The following is a 13,296-nucleotide window of genomic DNA, read 5'->3' as shown; positions in this document are numbered from 1 at the left end:
ATTTAGAAAGCATATGATGCGTTTCAGTAGGTTGCAGAACCATCAGCTGCTGCTGGAGGCGTCGCTGCAAACCGTGGAGATTCTCACAGGAACAGATTTCATAAACTCATAGTCTTCCAGAAAAAAGGAAATTCATTTCTCTGCACTTCAGACAGTTTTAGAACATTTGAATTTCTTCACACTCACCTCAACAGCAAGAAAAACAGACCAGAAGATTCAGAAACCTGCTTTCAGAACATCAACTTCTGCACAGGCTCTTCCTAAAATCTGAACATAAATGACCCTAAGTTTAGCTCTACATATGTAACAAGTGGACAGGACATAAACATCTGACCAACAGTTAATATCAGGACTTCCTGTGAGGTGAAATCACAGCTTTTAGTTTTGACCCTTAAATGTTGCAGCTTGTTTGATTTTAACAATCAAACTTTAACTGTTACATTTTGACCACCAGAAAGTTTTGATGTTTTAGACTAAAGGAAAATAAAAAGCTTTGAAAGCAGAAAACTCAAAATTAAAAGTAAAGGTTATTTTAAGGTAGAAACCCTAAAACAGGAAGTTGAGGTGAAGGCGTCTAAACGCTCAACTGAATGTTAGAAACTTCAGTGACAGTTTCTGTTCACATGATTCGATTCAGAAATAGCTGATACCAGTTTATTTTTAAAGATATTTTTGCTCTAATGGTCCTTATTGAACAATAAATTAACAGATTATTGGGTAGAGGTCAAAGTGGAAATAATCCCGGACTGAGAATCGAACCACTGAGCCACCCAGAGCTGAAAACGAGTCAGTTTAATGGGAAAAGAATAAAAAGAAGAGAGGCTCTCAGAGGAAGACGAAGCAGAACCAAGTAATGATGAAGAGGAACCAACCAAAGCTCCTCCTGTTGCCTCAGGCCAGGCTTCTCCTGCAGCAGGAGATTTTACAGAGACAGAGGAACAATTTCAAGATGTTAAATTACAAAGTCGAAAAATGTTTAGTTATATTTAATATTTATGGCATTTTTGTAACAATTCAAGGTAACATAGTTACTTGATTGTGCTATAAAATGGCACCATGTTGGGATGTGCCGTGTTGGCGTAGTGGTTAGCGCGACCCGTATTTGGAGGCCTTGAGTCCTCGACCCGGCCGTCGCGGGTTCGACTCCTGGACCCGACGATATTTGCCGCATGTCTTCCCCCGTTTCCTGTCAGCCTGCTGTCATATAAGGGACACTAGAGCCACAAAATACCCCCTGGAGGGGTAAAAAAAAAATGGCACCATGTGCCTGGAAAACACCCAATGCTGCCAATTTAACTACGATTTTATTGCTTCCAGTTCATCTTGTTGTAGCCGCCGGGTGAATCAAGTGCAAATCTTCTGAGATGTGTGACTGACAGACCTGATCAGAGCAGAGCATGCAGTGCACTGCACTTATTACAGTCTGATTAACTTCTGAACCCTATTAACTGTCAACTGTTGCAAATGAAGCTGGAGCATTGTTCATGTTTTTATTTGCATGCGATGGCTACGCAGTCTTAGAGTTACACCATTTATGTTCGGCCCTGAAGCAGTTTTCTGTTTATTAATAGAGTCAAAAAGAACCTTTAAAATATGACAAGAGGCAGGTTGGTAACTGTGGAAATAATTTATTAACCAGAAGTTTGTAACAAAACCAGAAAAATAACAGACATTTTTACAGAGCAGAGACTTGATCATCCGCCCATCAGGCAAAGACGATCTCTGACAAAACCAGAAGTTGTTTTGATCTGAATGAATCAGAAAGAAAGTCGACTTGAAAGATCAAAGGTTACATTTAAATTCAATATAATAACAAATAACAATAATAAATGGATAAAAAGAAGTTAAAGTGGATAATCTGCCCGTTTCAGCTTGGACCAGACTAAAGCCGGTTTCTCTCTGCGCTCCTGAAGTTACGCCGTATTGGAGTACAGAGACTCTTCTGCAACATGGCTGCCAACAGCAACCCGAGGAACAGAGTAAACCACGTCGTCTGAAGGTCTCAGCGGATAGTCCGAGCTTCTGCTGGAGAAGCTCACCTGGGCGTAGGTTGGTCTAGTCAAATCATCTTCAGCCTGAAGAAAGAAAAGCAAGTGGTCAAGATGAGCTGCTGGTCAGAGCAACAAGAGATTCCTGATCATTAAACTGGATCTGAAAAACACAAAGCGGGTTTTGGACACCAAGGCACTCAGATCATCTCCATACCATTCAATCATCTTTTACATTTATTGTTTTTGTCATGAATGAATGAATGAATGAATGAATGAATGAATGTGAGTTTTTGTAAGTTTTCAGGTCAAAGTTCAGCTTACCTTGTCCAGAGGAAGAGCTGCCGTCGCCAGGCTGTAGACGCCATCAGCTGCAGCTGGTTTACTGTAGGAGGCGTAGCTGTAAACTGTGGAGATTTCCACTGGAACAGATTTCATCTCATCTCCTCTGACTTCTTCATAAACTCTGTTAGTCTTCAGGAGAAAAAGGGAAATTGATGCATCTTTATTTCTGACAGTTTTACAGCATTTCTGCTGAACTGTGAAGCTCCTGAAACTCACCTCAACAGCAGGAGTTTTCTTTGTTTTCACAGCAGGATCTGAAAAACAGACCAGAAGATTCAGAAACCTGCTTCCATAACCACCTTCTGCACAGGTTCTTTCTAAAGAGGAGTAACTAACTGAACCTCAACAGTCCTTGATCTGTCTTCGACCAGCTGAAACTGGGCTGGACTGAAACAGATGCACCAACCTGGACCTCCTCTTGCTCACCAGATTGTCCCTCCTCCTCAACTTGGGGGAACTGAAATGCTTTTGTAGAAAGCTGAGCGACATGATCTCCAGGTGAGTCCTGGGTTTTCACTGAGGTCTCCTCTCACTGAGATGTGTCTAAAAGATCTTGCTGAGGAATCATCCAGCAACCAAATCACCTCAACCTGAACTCCAACTCTGGTTGTTCTGGTCACATCCTGCAGACTGACCTCAGATCTGCTGCATGCTGGGCTCATCAGAAGGTGGAGAGTCACCAGAATCCCGTCTGAAAGGTGTTGAGTGTTCAGGTGAGCTGATCTCTGAATCTTCTCCTCTTTCTGAGTCAGAGCTTTCATTCCAACTGCAGACTCTCTTTTTCCACCTGCCCACACCTGGGAATCCTGCGTGTGCGTCCTCTTCCTGCCTTCTCAACAAAGATCTACCAGACTAAACACCAGAACATCTCCAACACCTTCCACCAACATCAGTCCTGTCTGACCTGCAGCTTCAGCTCCTGAACGCTCAAACTTTAAGATCCCAGTAAGAACCAGTCAACCTACAATACCTGTCATACTTAAATTAGACTGAAATATTGAAAAAAAAAACTTCCCCCTTTCCTGTCAGCCTGCTTTCACATAAGGGACACTAGAGCCTTAAATGTTGCAGGTTACCATGGTAACCAGGTATCTGAGTGTTTATTCCGTTTCCTACCTTTGCCATGCTTCTGTGATCGGTTTCTGCAGAAAACCAGCAGAGCCACAGTTAAGATGATGATGATGAAGGCCAGAGCCAGACCCACAATCATCAGAACGTCTGAAAACAGGAAGTTATGTCGGGTTATTAGTGTTAATGTTGTGGGTTTCACAGCCCAGGAGACAAATATTCATCTCACACATCCGAAACTGTTTAATGTTCCTAATATAACTTCATTATTTTTATTATATAAAGTGTGATAATTGTGTATTTATGAATTCTGTGTTATGTTTCTAATATGTTTGTGTTTTTGTAATTAATGTTTTAATGATGTGGACCCCAGGAGGAGAAGCCATTGTTATGGCAATGGCTGCTGGGGATCCAAACAAACAAATCCTAAAAACACAAATTAGCATCAAACTGAGCATTTCTGTGGTAACAGAGTAAAAACTCTGCATGTCCAGCAGGTAGAGTGGTTGGACCTGGAGATGATTTATTGCCATCACTCAGAGCTGAACGGTCGGTGGGTGCAGAGGAACCTGAAGATGTGAAACTTGATGAACTGGAGCTGAAACTCCTGGTTGTTGCTGAAACATTTCAAACAAGTCAGACTGGAAGGAAAGACTACAGACTACAGTGAGGCGGCGAATATTTCCTTCTGTGGAGACTCACTAGAAGTGAAATTTGCTGAACTGGAGCTGAAACTCCTGGTTGTTGCTGTTGTTGTTGTCAGTTTGACTGCTGGGAATTGGAAAAAAGTTTAGCTCCAAATGAAAAAGAATGAATTTAAAATGAGCTGAGCTGAGAAAAACACATCCGTTGCTGGAAATAATCAATCAACAGTGTCATAATTTACATTAAAATAAAAGCAGGTTTCATAATATACCTTCAAGTTATAAGGTAGAATGTTTTTAACACAAGCATTGTTACATATTTATTTTAGATTGAAGATTTAATTTTTATTTAATGAAAACTCACCGTCTGTAACTTTGAGATAAAAGTCTCTGTATGGATCTCGGCCAAACGCCATGTCCAGGTAACATCGGTACCATCCTGAGTCAGACTGGGTCAGCGCTGAGATGCTCACATACAGAACTTCTCCTGAGGTTTCAATGCTGTATCTGCCTCTTTTAGCTCTGACTCCATCAGTCTCAACAAGAACTTTTTCACATTTTCCTCTGCAGAACCGTCGTTTTCTCCCAGAGTCTTTAAAGGAACAGGCGACTGTCACTGAGCTGCCAGCTTCTTTAAAAAGGTCAGGAACGTCGTTTCCATCCAACACAGCTGTTAAAATAATCATCTGTTAGTTTCTGACCCCATCATAATAATCTGATCACATTAATCCCAGTTTCATACTGGGAGCTGCCCAGTTCAACCATGAATGAAATGTAGAATTAAAACTATGAGGTGATGAACTGTTCACTCAGTCATTAGTGACTGGATTCAATCAGACGGGATCGTTAACGTCTGTAGCAGCTTTCAGACTCACCTTCAGCAACAACCAGTTCAAAGTCCTGGTATGAATATCTGGATGAAAATGTCCTCAATCCACATCGGTACCATCCTGAGTCGGACTGGGTCAGCGCCGAGATGCTCACAACAAAATCATATTGATTGTTCCCATCAGATTCAATCCTGTATCGTCCATTTTCATCTGATGTTTTACGTGTTTCAATGAGAATGTTTTTTTTTTTACAGTTTTTCCTGCAGAAGATCTTCCATTCTCCAGATGAAGGAAAGGAACATTCAATGTTGATTTCTCCTCCAGGAACTCCATAAAAACGCGTCACAGGATCAGCGGTTCTGCTGTTGGTGATGTGCAGAGCTGCAGAACAGACCAACAGTTAATGTCAGGACTTCCTGCTGGTTCTGCAGTGAGACCACAGCTTGTTCTGATTCAGTTACACTCATGGACCGGGTCCAACCGAGAGCAAAACTTCACATATCTGTAATAAACTCCTGATGAATTTCACCTTCAGCCCTCAAGCATCAAAACATTAAAACTAAGAAGTTCTGAAACGATCCGACTGAAAATGTGGAAAATGATCAAAATTAGATTAAAATCTTAAATGTTCCAGCTTTAGTGTTCAGGAAGCAGAAACATCTCAGCAACCAAACAATCTCAGTACTTTAAACATTCTCTTTAATTCCCTCAGTTTGATACTGAAGGAAGAATAAAAATGTGTAAAAACTGATAAGTCATAAAACATGAATATGAAGCCAGTCAGCTTCAGTTTTACTCTGGTTATTTTAAAACTTTACTTCAGCTTCCCGTTTCAAAGCCGACCAAACCCTCAGCTGCATGTTAAAGTTTCTGTTTACATGAACAGAATAATAAATTACTGATAAAATGTTTCAATGTACAAAGAATAAAGAAAGTGACTCACAGAGGCAGACGAGGCAGAACCAGGCGATGATCATGTTGAGACTCCAACGGTTCTTCTTTCTTTTATCAAGTTTAACTTCTTTAACGTTGTTCCTGTTCTAATGAAAATGTTTCCTGCTTCTGCTTTCAGCTGCAGCCTCATTTATTTATAACTAAGCAGCCTGACAGCATCACTGTGTCTTAATGCTCATTTACAAATTATTTCACACCTAAACATTATAATGTTTCCAAAACATTTGATTTAAAGCTGCAGATAGATGAGATAAATAAATAGGATCTGATACAAAACGTATAAAACTAAAATGTTTGTCACACAGTTAAAGGTTTAAATTTGTGTTTTTAGTGTTTTATGTCATTTTGCTGCACAAAAGTATTGAATAAACAACTTATCTTCAAAATACAATAATTTATTTTTTAAAAATAACAACCCTTAACTTCCAGTTGAAATACTTTTGTAAATAAACTCTAACTAGGCTAGTAAAGTTCAACTAAACTATTAAGTAAAAACAAAAGATAAATAAGAAGAACTGTGGTTACGTTCACACTGCAGGTTTTAATGCTCAATTGTGATTTTTTATAAAATCCAATTTGTTTTTGAGTTGTTTCCAAATATATGCGACCTGGATGTGATCTGAATGCACAGTACAGGGCGCAGGAACGTTACACAAGAGCATGCTCAGTGTTTTGCCAACCGACATAAAATAAAGAAGTAGAAGAAGAAGAAGTGCTCAGTGTGAAGTAAACATGGATGCTAAGGATGCAGCATATCTTAGGATTTTGAAGTTGCTGTCCGACTGCAGGCAGCAAATTAACTTAATCCTTGTTACAGTCCGCCCTGGTTGTCGTTTTTCTTTCCGTTTGCACGAATCAGGATGCATTTGTTGAATGTTGAGGATCAATGTTCAGGTCGGATGAATGCGACCGGGTCGTACGGACTCAGCTCAGTACGTCAGATAGATGCGTATCGGCTTTAGAACCAGAGGCCTGATCTGTGTTGTTCAGACTGTTCTGGAAAACTCTGCTACATTTAATAGAAACTGCGGTTCTGTGCATCGACAATTAATGAGGTTGTTCTTGTGTGTTTTGTCTTTTAGTTTTGCTTTAATCCGTTTTGTTCTGTATCTAAACATTAGAAGTTATAGTTTTGATAATTGTGTCAGTAGTAATAATTGGTAATTATTCTGTTGGAAATGTTTCTAATGTCTTAATCAGTAAGGTTGGGGTCAGGATGTGACTCAAGATGGTGTGAGTGAAAAGGGGAACCTGAGTGAGACTGAAAGAGTGAGCAATGAAACGGATCATGATAAGATATGACCATAAAGAAGAAGTTCATCAACTTTAACACGTTTCAGAACATCTATTGGTTTTATCTTTTGTCGTTACGTTTGGTATTTGTGCAGACTTGAACAGATTATGATTTGACCGTCTTGACTGCTGTGGGAGAAGAACTGAACTGACCGTCTGATGTCAGGGCCGACACACCGACCAGTTCTGGTGTGATGCAAAGACAACCAGACAGTCGCAGAACCACAAAACGGGAACTCCTCAGAGTTTTACAATAATCTAGGCTTATTACTACATAAACATGCCAAACAACTAAACTTATTCATGTCATGTATTTATTTTTAAACTTAAGCTGATGGCACTGCATAAAAAAACTTATTTTGCATAAAATATTTAACTTTTAACATAAAGAACAGATTTTTCATAAACAAAGTGTGTGTGAATCTTCTAGGCCAACTTCCACTTATTCTCTAGTTTATCTGTCATTGGATGGATGGAGGTTAAAAAAACTTAAAAACATCAAATCAGAGAAACAAATGTTAAAATGATCTGACTGAATTAACAGGTTGAGCAACAAAATATTAAGTTCCAGGTACCATCATTTGTGTCCAGGCCTGTTTCAATAGTGTGGTTTTTAAATTATTAGCTTGAACCAAAAAATCAAAAGCAATGTTTGATTTTCAAAGCTTCATTTTAAGTACATTTTTATTATTGCTTTTGACAGTTTCAAGTTATTTCAGTGACCATTGTGGGGTTTTTTGGTCACTAAGAAGAGAGGTGCCAATAAATTTGTCAATAGAAAAGTAAACCAGGAAGCCAGCAGGGCAGATGAAACGGAGAAGAGCAGAAGATTGATTGTTTATTCTTTAAAATAAAGACTTTAATGCTTGGGATCAGTACAGTTATATCCAAACGCTTCCCTTGTGTTTTAAACCATAAACGTTTAGAAACAATTGGATATGAATGCTGTTTTGGGGAGACTTCCTGGTTTCTAATGGATTTCTGAAGTTTGCTGCGGCGGTGGGTGTTGACCTGAATCATCAGATAAATCACCAAGAAGCAGCAACACTCCAGAACTCAGCGAATCCAAAAGACATTAGGTCCCAGTTTATTACGTCCCCAAGGTATTATCGGTTCCAGGAGAGGAAGAGGAAGATTTCCTGTGGACTCCTCACTGGAATGAACCTTTAACTTATGTATTTAAACTATATCCTCTCCTATGTGGACCCGCATGTGTCTGTTTAAATGAGGCTTTTGGTAAAATCTTTTCCCACAGATATGACAGCCGTAGGGTTTTTCTCCTGTGTGGATCCTCTTGTGTTTGTTTAAATTTGATTTGTGGTTAAATCTTTGTCCACAAACGTGACAATCAAAAGGTTTGTCTCCAGTGTGTATCCTCTGGTGGATGTTTAAAGTTGACTTTTGATTAAAACTTTGTCCACAAATCTCACAACCAAACGGTTTGTCCCCAGTGTGGATCCGGATGTGCTTGTTTAAACTCGACTTTTGGTTGAATCCTTTCCCACAAACATCACAGCCGAAAGGTTTGTCTCCTGTATGAATTCTCATGTGTTTGTTTACAGCTGACTTATCACTAAATCTTTGACCACAAACATCACAAACAAATGGTTTTTCTCCAGTGTGGATTCTGATGTGTATGTTTAAATGTGACCTTCTGTTGAATCGTTGCTCACAGAAAAGACAACCAAATGGTTTATCTCCTGTGTGAATCCTCATGTGCTTCTTTAAATTAGCCTTAAGACTGAATGTCTGTCCACAGACATCACAAGAAAACGGTTTGTCTCCAGTGTGGACTCGTGTGTGCATGTTTAAATCTGCCTTTCGACTGAATCTTTTCCCACAAACATCACAACCAAAGGGTTTTTCTTCCATGTGGACTCTCTTGTGTTTGTTTAAATCTGACTTTTTGTTAAATCTTTGCTCACAATCATCACAGTGAAATGGTTTCTCCTCTGAGTGGTTCCTCATGTGCAGATTTAAGCTTGATTTTTGGTTAAATCTAACTTCACACGCACTACAGCTGAACGGTTTCTCTCCGGTGTGAATTCTCCTGTGAATTTTTAGGTGAGACTTCTGGTTAAATTTTTGTCCACAGACGTCACAGCTGAATGGTTTCTCTCCTGTGTGAATTCTCAGGTGTCGGTTTAAAGAGTTTTTCAGGCTAAAACCTTTCCCACAGTCATCACAGATAAAACCTTTTAAATCAGTTTGGACATTCGCTGAGTCGACGTTTTTAGTCGAACAGTTTTTTCTTGAACTGTGTCTCTGTAGGGAGCGCTTGTTACCAAACTGTTGACTGCACTTGGAGCAGCTCAGTGACTTGTTGGCGGCGTTTCCTCCTGACTCGGCAGCTCTAGTTTCCTTCCAGTCGTTCTCACTGTCCTCAGTTTCAGAGCCGGAGTCTGGTAGGTGTTTCAGATGAGAACCAGGATGGTTCACATCATCATCCTCCTCCTCTTCATCCCCACTGACCTCCGTCTCTGAAGAGCTGGAAGTGTCTCCGTCAGTGTGTAGCTCTGGGTTCCTGCTGGACTCTGCTCCTCCTCCGTCCTCTTCATCACTTTCTGCTTTCATCTGGTCAGCTGAGCTGCTGGTTGGAAGATCTTCAACTTCTGGCTGATGAAGCTGTGAGAACAGAGGTTTATCTTCATCATCCTCACTCTTCATAAGAACCACAGTGAGTGGAAACCTGGTAGGATTGGTCTCCTCCTTCACACTGAGCTCTTCATCCTCTGGGCTGCTCCAGACTTCCTCCTCTTCCTCCTTGATGTGAAGACGCTCTGCGTCCTGCTGGTCTCCACCAGAACTCTGCTCTTCATTAGCTTCTTCTTTAACCGCCAGCCTCTCCTGAACACCTAGAAAACACAGAAACACAACAAACACATTGTGAACAATGAGAGTTTAACATTTCTAAGAAGGTAAAACAGAATTAGTGGAAGAATCTGATTAACATAATCAGGTAACGATGCTGAGATAAATCACTTGTTGATTAATGAAGAAATCAGTAAACTGGAAAAATGAAGGAAGTTCTGAGCTATAAAGAAATAATCTACCAGAGTTCTGACCAGAACCAGGAACAAGAACCTGGACCGGCTGCAGATGTTTGGGATAATTTTAGGTTGATTTTGGATTTTCCTCTTGACCATGAACTTTTAACGGAGCTGTGAATCCAACCTACAAACTTGTTTTCCCTTCCTTATTTGTTTTTCAGAATAATAGCCTGAGATTTTTTAAATATAGTTTCCTCCTTCTGCTCCAGTCTCTGTTTCACCTGAAGTTGAAGGTTAAACCATCCATTGATAGTAACAATCAGAGATGTTGAGGATCCATCACATTCCACTCACTGTAAATGAGTTTGGTAAGCAAACTATTACAGCATTAGGCTTATAAAATAAATCTCAAAAGTTTATGCAAACAGTTGAAAAGCAGAAAAGCCAAGACTTTCTTCTTATTCGGTTTTCTTCATCTTTATTTTAATTAGTGCCATGATTTCCAATGACAATACATTTTTCTTCTGAAAACTATCAAATCATCGATAATTCAGAAAAATCTAAACAATCAAACAGAATTTTGTTTGTAAAACATCTCATCTTTCCAACAATGTAAATTTTATTCTATAGCATTTTGTAAAATAGCATAAAAATGACAAATTTAACTGGTCAGTGGAGGTCTATTCAGAGAACAGGACCTCAGTGAGACTGCCTGTATATAAAAGATGTTAAATATAAAGAGTTAATAAAATTGTATAGAGTTTTAAAGTTTATTGTAAGATGGTAATTTCACATTGAAATATCACAACCAAAAATATTATCTGTGCATAGAAAACATTGTGAGATAATTTGAGATTTAACAGTTAAGTCTCAATGAGTTTCCAGTACAAAGCCCAAGCCCTAGACTAAACGGCCTTTTAAAGCAGAACTTTAATTCATGTAAAAATTTTGATCGATTATTTTTAAATATATAGTAGAATATTATGTATTCTATATAAAACTTATTGTCTTACTTGAAAACAGAATTTTTCCTTTAATAAAAGAGAATCCACATATGATATATTGCTTTCTGAATCGACCAAACAGTTCAAATCACTTGCATTTAATTATTTGGTCATTTTAAAGCCAATGCAATTATGTATAATGAGATCCTGTCTCTAAATGTCCAGTTTAAAATCAATGAAGCCAAATACGCGCTGCAGAGAAAATATATTAATTCACCCAAGGTTCAAATAAATTATAAATTAACACTTTGTCCTGAAAAATGTTAACTGTATGATTTAAAAAGTCCTTAATGCGCAGGAGCGTGTTGGATGTTTGCTGCATTGAAAACTGAACAACAATGTGATTTAAGTTAAAAGATTTTCATAAAATGTTTTGCTGTTGCCGGTTGTTTTGTTTTTTTGTAAGAAGTAGCAACAAAGGAAGGTGTGAATTTTAGCTTATTCATAATCTTTCCTGTTTGTTTTTAGATGATTGTGGCCATTTTTTTATTTGTTTTACTTCTTATGAAACTGGCCAAAGTACAGGATGTCGCACACGAATAATAACCATGTCTGTGGCACATATTTTAAAAAGGGCTCATTTTTAAACCATTCTCTAACTTCGTGGCATTTTGATCAGGGATCGACGCAGCCCCCTACTCATTTAAAAACATCCGCCTTGCGCAGCGAAGGTCACCAGATAAACTGGCCACCAGTAGATCTGACACACCGTAACAAGCCTCAAATACAGACAGCAGCTTCACTAGTTCTCATTCAGGTAAACCCGTCATCTTCCTAAACATTCCTGCTAAACTAGAACTAAAGTCCAAAGTGGATGTGAAAGGAAAAGCCACCGACCTGATGTTTCCATCTGAACGCCAGAGCTAAACGCAGAATCCATGTTTCTGCGTTTCTCCTCTTCTGCTGCTTCCAGTCGCTGTTTGAGCTGCTGTCTCTACATTTCCGGTGGCGTTTCGGTCTCCAGACCGACCGGTAAACCGTTACAGTTCAATCTGAACCCGCCTGACGACCAAAACCAGAAGAAAAGCCTCCGGTCACCGCGGCTGGAGTCTGCGCACTAGGAGGAGAGAGGCCCCAACACACATCAAAGGAGCCAAAACCCGGAAGTCCCGCCTACAGCTACGAGTTATTGTGTCCGCCATATTAGTAGGGAAAATGTGAGCTATGTACACAACATTAGTAATCAAAAGTATTGCAGCTTTAACTGGTAGAAAAGTAACTCACCATGAAAATATGATTTTAGACGTTTTTAATTTATTTTGCTGCAAAAATATTTTATTAATACTGATTTGAAATGCTACAAAAATAAAGGATCTGTTATTTTTGGCTTAACAAAATTAATATCCAACTCTGTGTCGACCCGACTGAGCGTCCTTGTGTTTGAACAAGAACGTTTCTCCTGCAGAAAGCCTCCATGCTCCATCCTTTCTGTGTCACTAACGTTTCCTCAGGAACCCTGAAGACTTCAGCTCTGCTGTTATTGACCTGCAGAGCAGATCATTGGTTAATAGCAGAACTTCCTGTGAGGTTCTGCAGTCTGAACTCAACATGTTTCACTGCAGAAACTACTGAATCATTCTGGTTAGATCATCATCGTTACCATGGAAACTCGACGTAAATCAGCCTGGTTTAACATGCAACACAGATGTTAATCTACTAACTTATTACCAAACTAAAGACAGAAGGTCAAGTAATAAAAATAACTTGTTTTTAAGAGTTTTAAAAGTTGCAGTTCAAGCACTGCGATAGAAACTCTAACAAGAACAGAATATATTTAACAATATCTGAAATTAAGAATCTTTACTTTCACTGACTGCAGAGGTCAGTTTAAGAAATAAGTCATTCTGCGCCTGAACTTTATTCCAGATTCCAGTTTTATGTCCATCCAGAACTCTGAAGGTTCTGTTCTCATGGGTCCAAAACAAAAGTGTATGATCCTTCCTCAGAGAAAAACTGGAAACTGTCAGGAAAGTTGAAATGTGACAAAACTTAAATGGGCTTCATATAATAATTAATACTGAACTGAACGGGACAAAGCAGAACAGAGAATCCAGCCAGGAACAAAGAAAAGCCAGAAGGTTAAATACCTGGAAACAGGTGAGAGATATATGAGGTTAGACAGGTTTGTTTGATGGTTTAAAGACCGAATCAAAGAATTTAAAAGTACTCACAGAGGAAGA

The 13,296-nt window shown here is 39.1% G+C and overlaps 2 protein-coding genes across 6 annotated transcripts; both read right to left on the bottom strand.

Moving 5' to 3' along the window:
- Positions 1–1,378: 1,378 nt before the first annotated feature.
- On the bottom strand, positions 1,379–7,856 carry LOC111608778 (polymeric immunoglobulin receptor-like). Of its 5 annotated transcripts, none has more exons than XM_023334784.1 (9): positions 5,819–7,856; positions 4,921–5,256; positions 4,410–4,715; positions 4,104–4,172; positions 3,914–4,018; positions 3,450–3,551; positions 2,550–2,587; positions 2,313–2,462; positions 1,379–2,075 (listed from the first exon to the last, which is right to left on the bottom strand). In XM_023334784.1, exons 1-9 carry the CDS (start codon positions 5,850–5,852, stop codon positions 1,914–1,916), a joined length of 1,302 nt encoding a protein of 433 aa, XP_023190552.1. In that variant the 5' UTR covers positions 5,853–7,856; the 3' UTR covers positions 1,379–1,913. The 5 variants fall into 5 exon arrangements, with proteins under 5 accessions (XP_023190552.1, XP_023190560.1, XP_023190564.1 ...); XM_023334792.1 differs by having other exon boundaries at positions 4,104–4,169; XM_023334796.1 differs by lacking the exon at positions 3,914–4,018.
- A 91-nt stretch (positions 7,857–7,947) lies between these two features.
- On the bottom strand, positions 7,948–12,205 carry LOC111608770 (zinc finger protein OZF-like). Its single transcript, XM_023334733.1, has 2 exons — positions 11,954–12,205; positions 7,948–9,977 (listed from the first exon to the last, which is right to left on the bottom strand). The coding sequence occupies exons 1-2, from the start codon at positions 11,994–11,996 to the stop codon at positions 8,302–8,304; spliced, it is 1,719 nt and encodes a 572-aa protein (XP_023190501.1). The 5' UTR covers positions 11,997–12,205; the 3' UTR covers positions 7,948–8,301.
- Between the last annotated feature and the right edge of the window lie 1,091 nt (positions 12,206–13,296).

This window comes from Xiphophorus maculatus, chromosome 1, assembly GCF_002775205.1.
Source record: "Xiphophorus maculatus strain JP 163 A chromosome 1, X_maculatus-5.0-male, whole genome shotgun sequence".
NCBI lineage: Eukaryota > Metazoa > Chordata > Actinopteri > Cyprinodontiformes > Poeciliidae > Xiphophorus > Xiphophorus maculatus.
This window is presented reverse-complemented; position numbering and strand designations above follow the sequence as displayed.